Below are 11,924 nucleotides of genomic sequence, written 5' to 3'. Positions count from 1 at the left end.
GTTTGGTTCCAACATTGAAAAGTTAACGAATTATTAATTTTTAAATTTTTGAACTGGTACAACAATACTTGTAAGATATCATTTGTATAATATTTTTAAAGCCATAAATATGATTATAGTTAGGTTAGTAAATGCTGTATATTTTCTTATACATAAGTATATACATCAACACCCGCATATATATAAACACAACTGGAAACTTTCAAAACATTTTTTTTTTTTATTTTTCATCCTCACAAAGAAATTAGAAAATAAAACCAAAGAAAATATTTAAGAAAAGAACTGGCCATCAACATACAATACTCTTGATGTAATACTATCAAATTATTCACTATACATAGACAATGCAGATAGTAACCAATACATACAATTATAACAGTTTACGATCTACAAATCCTTTAGAACTTACAACGCTAAAAACTGGGTTTCGATACCTGTGGTGGGCAGAGCACAGATAGCCTATTGTGTAGCTTTGTACTTAATTCAAAACAACAAATCCTTTAAATTTTAAGTTGGTCCACCTATAATTTGTGTATTTTTACTCAGCTGTCATCATTAAATGCGTCCTTTCGAGAAAAAAATTATATTCAATAGTTTGCAAGTAATTTAATCTGCTTTAGAGCAGATTGAAAGATAATAATTATATTTCATAAGGGAGAAAAGCTATCAAAGGAGTTTCATCTTTACCTAAATATTTAACACGAGGATAATCTCTTTTCTTTCGACATGATGGAGTAGCAAGAATACAACACACACACAAAGTTAGCAACAAAAACATACACAGACTGAATAAGATAATTTGCCACCAATTGATATAGCTCCTGGGTTTATCCTGAGAGCTTATAGCAGGCTCATTTGAGGTAGAAGCTATTACATTTTCACTTGTAGTAGCTGTTGTCGTTGTCGTTTTACCATATTTAATGTTGTCAGTAGTTTTTTCTTGCGTCGTTTTACCAAATCTATCATAATCGGAAGGATTATTTGTCGTATATTTTCTAATATAATCAGTAGGTTTATCTGTGGTGGTCTTATCATATCCAGCATCGTCAGTAAGCTTGTTTGAAGAAGTTTTTTCATCTCCTAGATTATCGAAAGTAGGTTTCATTGATGTGCTTTTGGCATTTCCAGTATCGTCAGTAAGTATGTATGGTGTAGTTTTTCCGTATCTTGTATTGCTAGTAGATTTGTGTGAAAACACTTTTCCATCTTTATCACCATCAGTAGGTTTATGTGGCGTAGTTGTTGTATTTCTGTTATTATCTGTATTAATGTTTGATGTTGTTTCCAAACCACCATTATCATCCGTGGTTTCACTTAGGGTGGTTTCATCATATTCACTTTCATCAGTAGGTTTGTCTGGTACGGGGCTTTCATTATCATTAGTAGGTTTGTTTTGCGTAGTTTTTCCATTTCCATCATCATCAGTATAACTGTGTGTTGTCGTTTTACCATATTTATTATCGACAGTAGGTTTGTATGGCGTTGTTTTACTATCTCGGTCATCATCGATAGGAGTTTCAGGAGTAAATTTTCCAACACCATCAGTAGGTTTCTCTGGCGTGGTTTCATCACAGGTAGAAACATCAGTAGGTGTATTTGGTGTATATTGTCGATTATCGCCAGTAGGTTTGTATGGCGTAGTTTTTCCATATGTTGTATGGTCAGTAGATTTGTCTGAAGACACTTTTCCGTTTTCATTACCATCAGTAGGTTTATGTGGCGTAGTCGTTCTATTTCTATTATCATCTGTATTATTGTTTGATGTTGTTTTTAAACCACGATTATCATCTGTGATTTCACCTAGAGTGGTTTCATCATATTCACTTTCATCAGTAGGTTTGTTTGGGTTGGGGCTTTCAGTAACATCAGTAGGTTTGTTTGGGTTGGGGCTTTCACTATCATCAGTAGGTGTGTTTGGGTTGGGGCTTTCAGTATCATCAGGAAGTTTGGTTGGGTTGGGGTTTTCAGTATCATCAGTAAGTTTGGTTGGTGTAATATTTCCATTTTCCTCAGTATAACTGTGTGTTATTGTTTCACCATAGCTACTGTCGTCAGTAGGTTTGTATGGCGTTGTTTGTTGGTCATCATCGATAGCAGTTTTTGGAGTAGAATTTCCAATATCATCAGTAGATTTGTCAGGCGAAGTTTCTTCATTTCTTGCGTCATCAGTAGGTTCATCCGAAGAAATGCTTCGATCTTGGTTATCGTCAGTAGGTTCGTAAGACGTAGTTTTTCCATATGTTGTATCGTTTGTAGATTTATTTGAAGAAATTTCTCCATCTTCTTCATCGTCAGTAGGTTTATGTGGCGTAGTTGTTATACTTCTGTTATCATGTGTATTATTGTTTGATGTTGGTTTCAAACCACGATTGTCATCTATAGTTTTACCTAGCGTGGTTTCATCATATCCACTTTCATCAGTAGGTTTGTCTGGCATGGGACTTTCATTATCATCAGTAGGTTTATTTCGTGTAGTTTTTCCATTTCCATTATCATGAGTATAACTGTGTGTTGTCGTTTTACCATATTTACTATCGTCAGTAGGTTCGCCTGGAGTTGTTTTACCATATCGTTCATCATCAGTAGGAGTATTTGGCGTAGATTTTCCATTTCCATTATCACCAGTATGTTTATCGGACGTAGTTTTTTCATATGCAACATCGTTAGTAGACTTGTTTAAAGAAGTTTCATCATCTCCATTAGCATCAGTAGGTTTGTTTGATGTGCTTCTGGCATTTCTATTATCATCAGTAGGTTTGTCTGGTGCGGTTTCACTATAAGTAGAAACAACAGTGCCAGTATTTGATGTAGATTTTCCAATATCATTAGTAGGTTTATCTGTCGTGGTTTTTCCATATTTAACGTTTTCAGTAGTTTTCCTTAAAGACGTTTTTCCATCTTGATTATTGTCAGTACCGTGGTTTGGTGTAGTGTTTCTGTTTTCTTTATCGCCTGTATATTTGTTTGTTGTAGTTTTCCAACCCTTATGATTGTCTGTAGTTTTGCCTAGTGTGATTTTTCCGTATTCACTGCTGTCCGTAGATTTTCCTGGCGTAGGTTTTGTATTCCCACTATCATCAGTCGGTTTGACTGACAAAGTTATTTCATTCCTGTTAACATCTGTATGTCTATGTGTTGTAGATTTTCCAAAATTGCTATCGATTGTAGATGGGGCTATAGACGTCTTTCCAATACCATTATCCTCAGTTGCTTTATATGTCGTGACTTCTTCATCACTGTTATAATTTGTAAATGTGGTTGTTGAAATTTTTGGCGTACTTGTAGTGTACTTAATACTATTGGTAGTTTTGTGCTTTTCGTTTGTAGTGTGTAAGTTCATGTCTGTCAGTTTTATTGTTGTGGTTTTAACATACAAATCACTAGATGAAGTTTGCTGGGAAGTTGATTCATACAGGTTATTATCTGATGTAGTTTTGTTAACTGTAGCTGAGCTCGTGAATTCATCTTTGTTACTTGTGTTTACTGTTGTTGTTGAAGGCTTCAAGTATTCTATCTTTGATACTGCGACAACTGATTCAGGATCTCTTGAGACAGTGCCGTGAAGCCATATCTTTAGAAGAAAAGAAAATAACATTTAAAAATACATTTCTCTTGGTCGTAGTATTAAGTGAAAATGGTGCATTGCCGTGAAGCCATATCTTGAAAAGGAAAAGAAATCATCATATCAAACACTATTAATTTGGTCTTAGTCTTAAGTGAGAATGGTAAAATACTTATTTATTTTAGTACAATTCGTGTATTCTAATCAATGTTAAAACTAACTTTGATAATTATTTATACCAGATTCCAAGGTAATGATTCTTCAAATCGTTGTTTTTTTCCATGACTGTAAGCCATTCTTTAACCTGAATAATAATATTATTAATGTATTATAGGTGTTTTATAATAAGAAACGAGTTACATGTTTTCAGGGGTTAAAAATATGTTATATTATAAATTTTGGCTTTACAGTTGGTAAGATTTATTTTTAAAACAGATAAGACGTTTTGATTACTGGTACGATCATTATCGAGTACACTATAATCACACTGGGATCGAAACGTCTTACCTGTTTTAAAACAAGTCTTACTAGCTATAAATAGAAGCTCTGATTTTTAAAGTAATATAACTAATCAGTAAGTAAACTCAAAACTTAACTATTAAAGCTATGTTATAATCAACCAGTTTGTATGATAAATGTTCTCACAACTACGGCTACAAAGAGTGAAATACATTTTTCTTGTTTTTCAGAAGCTTTACCCGCCATTTTCACCATTAATCGACGCCCTTCCGAACTAGACTTCATTAGACATTAAAACTTTAAACTGTGAAATGATATATATAATAGACTTGTGTGATTGACTGGTAGCAAATTTTCATAATTAAAGTACTCGGTTTTTCACGATAATGAAAGTTCAAGTTACATGGTACACACTTCAGTTTCTTAGCTACTTTTAATACGTATTTTCCTGGTTGAAATGATTAATCATTTTAAAATATTTTTACAAAAATCTCATGAGCTTCAATCGGACAGGTGAACCGGATCGAGTAATCTTTGAGAAAGAAATAACTTAAATATAACATAGTACAGATTCTAGTATTACAAAGACATAGAAGACACTTTTATTGTTGTCACAATTCACCTATTGCACTGTACTTGTTCTGGACATTAATGTTAAAAATCACATACATTTCCATAATCTCCTATTCATATAAAACATATCTATATAGTAATATCAGTGCAACATTTGTTACTTTTAAGACTTCTTTTATTTTTTATCCATCTTAAAAGAGTTCTATTTACATTACACATATGTATTATTAGGAAAAGATATTAATTTTTGCAAAGAATAATTTATTTTAATGCAAGTTACTGTTATATATTAGAACATATCAAAAATTATTTTTTGAAAGAGTAGAATATTGGTCGGAAGTCATGGTCATAAAATGTGAAAAAACAAGAAGTTCAATAACAAATAGTGTGAAAAGCTGTAATAAGTAAAAAAACAAACAAAAATTGTTGTTAATAGAAATCCCTGTAAAGTTATAACTTCTTGTTTCTAATGTTTCAATATAGCAATAATAATTAGCTAGCAGCCAAAATAGCTATTTGCAACTTCACAGAGATTTCTTTTTGCAGTAATATTTACATGTTCCATTACACATTATCTGATACAAGGTTTTCCAACTTTATAAAGATTTGTCATTTAATACCTTGTTTTTTTACTTTTGATGGCTATGATATATTATCTCTATTATCTTTTTTAATGATATTTTTTACATATTCTAGTTTTGTAATTATATATATTTATATGTAGGTATATGAATTAAACAATTTTTGTTTATAGAGTACTGAGCAACTGTGTTAGAATAAAGTTAAAACTTATTTCAAACTACTTTCAAAGAACACTGAAAGGTACATTACAGGTGAAATATTGAAATGTTGTTAATATTCATATTTAGTATAAGAGAAACTCAATGAAAGTGTTTGAGTTCAGCAAACAGTTAATACTTTGTGTCTCTTTTTTGTTTTAATAATTGGATACAGTCTTTAAGACATTGTTGAAACATATTTAATGAAATTTTCCTTTGGGATTTTACTTCAAATATCTCTGTTAAACTCCCATAAAGCTTATTTGGAAGTAACTTCTGATTTGTCAAGTTTTTAATCTATCACTCTCCAGATCTATTCATCTGAGTTGTGATCAGTGGGGGCCATTGCATCATTTGACTCAAACAACTCTGAGCTAAATAATTTCTGCATAGGTTTGACGAGTATTTTGGGTCTTTATCGTTCAGGTAGTAGAATTATTATACATAAACCACTAGGTATACCATGATGGATCAGTATCTGATGGTACTTTCACTGTCCAATTATTCCGTATACTTTGCAAATATCTCCTGTAGCTTCAGCAGAAAAACACCCCCCAAACCTTCACATAGCATCCCCCATACTTCATGGTAGGTGCTATGCATTGACGTATCTTTCACTTTTCTTTCGCCGGAGATAAAACCTACGTTTCGAATAAAATATTTCAAACTGGATTTTAAATTTGTTAATACAAGATAATATTCTGTAATTCTTTCCATTTTTTGGGAATAATTATTCTGTGACATTACAGAAAATAAAGTTCAACACTATGACAAAGCTTTACTGATCCACGTTGACAACTTAATAAACCAGGATGAAAATACTTATTTTTTTAGAATTTCAACATACTTGTAACCAAGGGCATATAAAGGTTCTGCTTGATTGAACATACTGACCAAATTTAGGGTCTGAAATAAGTGTCATGGTACCCAATGCACTCTATTAAATATATAAAAAAGCTATCAAGGAGATATATGCTGGAAGAAATCAATTTAATAACACTCCACGAATAAACCTTGATAAAAACATTATCTAAAATTATATATTAAGTTTAGTTCTCATTCTACAGCCTAAAAAGCGTAGAGTAGAGAGATTGAATAAAAGTTTTATGTGTTGTTGGTTGGACTCTCTGACAAGTTACTACAGTCTTCAAATGCTTCCCAAACACTGTTAAGTACACCATAAATCGTGAAACAGAGACACGGGAATTTGAAAATAGGGAAAGAAAAGGCTGAACACTTAAACTCAGTGACACTAATGTTAAGTATCTTTGTTTATGCAGCTTTCGAGACAGAAGGTTTGTGTGTTTTGTTTTTTAAATTTCGCGCAAAGCTACACGAGAACTATCTGCGCCGGCCGTCCCTAGTTTAGTAGTGTAAGACTAGAGGAAAGGCAGCTAGTCATCATCATCCACCGCCAACTCTTAGGCTACTCTTTTACCAACGAATAGTGGGATTGACCGTCACATTATAACGCTACCACGGTTGAAATGGCGAGCATGTTTGGTGCAACGAGGTTTCGAACCCGCGATCCTCAGATTACGAGTCGAACTTCTTAACCCACCTGGCCATGCCGCGGGTTCTCTAAACAGAAGGAAGACTACCACTGATCTCAAGCATGAGATAAACAACAATGTACCAAATGATAAAAAAGTGTTCAGATCTACAGTATCAAGAAAACTCAAAGAGAATGGGACATGTTGTCATGTATCTGTTAAAAACACCTTTACTTTGATCTCCAAATATTATCTAGAGACTGAAATTTGCTAAAAACCACAAACTGGACTGCTGATTACTAGAAAATTGTAAGTCCAAGTTTAAAATACTTTATTATTTTGAAATATTTCGCTTAAAACCTAGGACGTACCTTCGGCGGAAGAAAGGTGAAAGATACTTATCTCAATACAGATCACGTACCATGACGCATGAAGGAAGCAGTGTGATGGTTTGGGGGTGTTTTTCTGGTGAAGTTAAAGGGGATATATGCAAAATAGATAAAATAATGAACCAGCGCAAGTACCATCAGATACTGGTACCTGATGGTATACTCAGTGGTTTGAATATTATTGATATTTGATTCTACTGCCAAACAGATAATGTCCTCAGCCAAAGCACAAATTACCTAGTTAACGAAAAAAATGATGTATTCATTAAAATGACAAAATTTTGACCCCACAAAGCCCCGATTTTAATCCAGTTGAGCGGATCTGGGATTTGATAGATCAAAAACTTGATAAATTAAAAGTGTCTTCCAAAGAACCTTTTGGGAGTGTATTAGAATCATTTAAAGTAAAAGCCCTCTGGAATCTTTGATTAAATGTTATAGCAATTTCTCAAAGGTTGTCTGTAGTTATTAAAACAGAAGGGGAACACACAAAATATTAACTGTTTGCTGAACTCAAGCACTTTCATCGATTTTCTGTTGCTGGAAATATAAAAATGTTGATGTTTCACCTGTGATTTACCTTCCATTGACCTTTGAAAGTAGCCTAAAATCTAATTTTAATTGTGTGGGTTTTTTAGTATTGCAATAGGAGATTTTGAATGTTGTTTTACAGGCGAGATTGCTTTTTCTAAGGCGGCAATTCCTGTTATTAACCACTAGATGGTTCATAATAGAATACGGTCTTCAATGGCATACTTCTGAATAAGACATAATGCGCTAATTGCTATTAATTACTTGTAATAATATTTGAAATTTGTTATTGTGTCTGGTTGTCATACCCCCGTTAGTACAGCGGTATGTCTACGCGTTTACAACGCTAAAATCAGAGGTTCGATTCCCCTCGGTGGGCTCAGCAGATAGCCCGATGTGGCTTTGCTATAAGAAAACAATCAACCCTTCAACTGGTTGTCATCAATTATATAAAGTAATACATATGTATCTAACCGATTTTTCATACCGCTCTAGGTATCTTACAATTAATTCATTATCTGCTTTGCATAAATTCTTACCTCGAAATACTTTTCTCCCGATTCTAGTTTCTTGACTTTGTCAGCTAAATAAATCTCGATTTCATGCCATGATTTCTCAATACTTTTCACATTATCAGAATCAGTCATCCACACTGGTATTTTTTTAACGTCTCGTACTGCTATTTCAAACTCTGCTTTGTATAACCAGATCCACAACCGGACCATACCCGTGACACTTTCTTTGTCAATGTTGTCTTTTATTAGGTAGGCTGATGTATCATCTCTCGTAATAAGTGCAGCAACTCGTGACCCTATAAAATGAAAATAAATATTAAACAATAACTATAGTTTTAAATTCAATCGTTGCATTTTCATTAGATATGAAAGAAAATTATTTTAAACGATACACGTTCCTCAGAGAAAAATGCAACCACTGGTGTTCATTGATTCGTGATTTATGAAAATGAATAAATTTTCTTGTATGTCCATGTTTTTCTTTAGTACCGCCATGACTAGGAATAGAATTTTTTAAAACCAAACGTAATGTAGAATAATTGTTCGACGTTTGATTATAGAGTTTTAATTAAAAGACTTACAACTATTTAGGCCCGGCATGGCCAAGCGCGTAAGGCGCGCGACTCGTAATCCGAAGGTCGCGGGTTCGCGCCCGTGTCGCGCTAAACATGCTCGCCCTCCCAGCCGTGGGGGCGTTATAATGTGACGGTCAATCCCACTTTTCGTTAGTAAAAGAGTAGCCGAAGAGTTGGCGGTTGGTGGTGATGAAGCCTTCCCTCTATTCTTACACTGCTTACAACTCAAAAACAACAACAAACAACTATTTAAAACTTTTAACATATAAAATGAACTAGATCATAATCAGGATCTTGAAAGGTTAAATGTTATGTAGACCTCTTCTTTCCGCATCAGTGATGTTATTGTGAACCCCGTGTAATTCGGCACCGTTAAATTAAAAACACTGTTAAATGCTAAACATCACATAAATGAGAGTTCAGTACTTATGTAAGTCACTATTATAATTACATTACTCCTATAAGGGTCATGTATATTTATGTTTACCATTGAGCATTCATACTGACACACACTTTGCTTCATATGGATGGCCCGGCATGGCCAGGCGTTTAAGGCGCTCGACTCGTAATGTGGGGGCACGGGTTTGAATCTCCGTCACACCAAACATGCTTAGTCTTTCAGTCGTTGGGACGTTAGAACGTGACGGTTAATCCCTCTGTTCGTTGGTAAAAGAGTAGTTCAAGAGTTGGCGGTAGGGGTGACGACTAGTTGCCATCCCTCATTTAGGTTTGCGCGAAATTAAAAAACAAACAAACAAAAACAAAATGCTTCATATGGAATACGGATGTCACTATACAAATAATATGGTTAAATAAGTCTAGCAGTAGGTGGCTGATTGCTATACTTATAACACATATGTATAATATAGCAATCTAGTGAACATACTAGTTCGTTTCTGGTTAGGGTTCCCTGGAAATAGACGACCGATCTATTCAGAAGTCTGTCGTAGAGTTATTGTATGTTTACATAAGTGTGTAAGAAAAACTGAACTTGTTATGAGTGGAACTTTGTATGCTGTAGTGAGGAATGAATTTTATATAATTTGTAATTTCTGTTTTATCATGTATAGTGTAAGTTAACAAAAGCCAGGCAGGCTTATTCGATTACCAGCCTCACGTATATTTTGTAGATTTTTAATGTGTTTTTTGGTGACGTATCTATGTTATTTCCAGTTAAAGGCCTGATGTTCTTAACCAGCTTCTAGATTTTGTTAATTTACATGTGTCTTTCCGGTTTTTTTCTCGAGTCTTAAGTAAGGACTTGAAATTTTGCTGATATAGCAGACTGGAAAGGGTTCCATCTAGGTTTGGTTTTACGAGTTTTATTGGAATTTCAGAACATAAAAACGTGTGCTATTGGTACATTAATTAGTGTTCCTTTCATTTGGCAGTATTCAGCTATAATACCAGTCATGGATTACAAATTTCTGGCTGTTATAAAGGAAGTTTGGAAACTTTTCCAAACTGCTACATCATTCGCGAACTGTAAAGCACAACAGAAATTTGTGTGAGCTAGTGGCATATCGCTTACATACATTATGAAGAGTATTGAGCTAAATAGCTCTCCCTGAAGAGCATCCGTCTAAGGAAAAAAATACTTTACATTTACTCTACATTTTCTATTATCTGATAAGTTGGACAACCAGCGAGTAATTCCTGGCTCCTATAATATTCAGAATCTTAGACTTGAGTGCAAAATTCTATCGAAAGCTTCCTCCGGATCAAGAAAAAAATGTGACAGTGCATTAATAAAACTATTTTTTACGGTTTCAGTTAGCCTAACTAAATAATCAGTTTTTTCCTAAAATTCTGTGAAACCGTTCTATACTTTGGGTATTTTTGAATTTCTCTCCACGTATGTATTTTATCTGGTACTTATAACTCTTTCTATAATTTTGCCTAAACATCTGATCAGGCTGATTAGTCAGTATTTCTGTGGTTTATTTGCTGGTTTCTCTTTCTTTTAGAATCTGAAAATAATTGCTTGCTTCCAAGAGGTGAAGATGTACCCTGATGTTATGGAGAAATCAAATATTGTCGTGAGATGTTTAAGCAATATCTGATGTATTGTTTTGAGTAAGATGGATTGTATGCCATCTTCATTAGGTGCTTTGTTTTTGGTTTGTTTTATTGCTTCTGAAACCTGTGTTGTTGTTATTTCTATTGAAACATAAGTGACCAGTGTGTGTATTATTAGGCTATCCAAAAATAAATGTCGGGATTCTCACGATGACATTTAGAAGCTGAATATTGAGTAGCTTATTGTTGGTTGGTTGGTTTAATCCAACGTTTGTCGCTTACAAGGTGTCTTAATTGTCTGCTATTCCAACTCAGAGTAAGTTTTGTAACTCCCAAGACAGCATGGACAAGAAGGACTTTCGTCTGATTTTCCTTTACGACTTCAAACTTGGACGAAAGGTTACCACCAGGTATTAGGCCATGGATCTGTTTCTGAACATACAGTTCGGCATTGGTTCCAAAGGAGATGAAAGTCTTGAAGACCACGAAGGTCGTGGAAGGTATCCATCCTTAGATGAAAACACATTAAAGGAAGCAGTTGAGACAACAGTACGTGAGCTTGCAGAAAAGCTAGGCACAAGCAATTCAAACATTGCTAACCATCTGAGTGCGATTGAAATTGACGTAAAAGTTGGATAAGTAGGTTTTATATGGGCAGACTGAAAATCAACAAAATCGGCATTATGAGACCTGTCAAAAATGATGCTTTGAAAATTAAACGAATTGGGAATCGAGGTTTTGCCTCATCCACCTTATTTCCCAAACCTTTTCCCTACAGATTTTAATTTTTTAGATAATTTGACAGTTTATTGTTCAATAAACCAGGTAGCTGCAGAAGAAGCTTTCAGGAAGTTCATCGACCATAGAAACTGATTTCTACAGCAGGAACATAAACAGCATCGTTACACGTTGGCAAAAGTGTGTTGAAGCAAATGTTGCTTACTTTGATTAAAACATGTTTCACAACACTGGTTTATACTTTTCCAAACTTCGCAGTTCAAAAACAACATTCATTTCTGAGCAACCTAA

At 34.1% G+C, this 11,924-nt stretch overlaps 1 protein-coding gene across 1 annotated transcript in view; it reads right to left on the bottom strand.

Annotated features, from left to right (window-relative positions):
• Positions 1-237: 237 nt before the first annotated feature.
• LOC143238938 (uncharacterized) overlaps positions 238-11,924 on the bottom strand; it is a 29,943-nt gene continuing 18,256 nt past the window's right edge. The window contains exons 3-4 of the mRNA XM_076479594.1: positions 8,326-8,597; positions 238-3,571 (exon numbers count right to left, since the gene is read on the bottom strand). Of these exons, the coding sequence (XP_076335709.1) occupies positions 641-3,571; positions 8,326-8,597 (3,203 nt within the window). The 3' untranslated portion in view covers positions 238-640. The remainder of the gene's footprint in view (positions 3,572-8,325; positions 8,598-11,924) is intronic.

The sequence above is a fragment of the Tachypleus tridentatus genome, chromosome 13 (genome assembly GCF_004210375.1).
Source record: "Tachypleus tridentatus isolate NWPU-2018 chromosome 13, ASM421037v1, whole genome shotgun sequence".
In the NCBI taxonomy this organism is placed as follows: Eukaryota; Metazoa; Arthropoda; class Merostomata; order Xiphosura; family Limulidae; genus Tachypleus; species Tachypleus tridentatus.
Note: the sequence above shows the minus strand (reverse complement) of the source record. Positions and strands in the feature narration are given on the sequence as shown.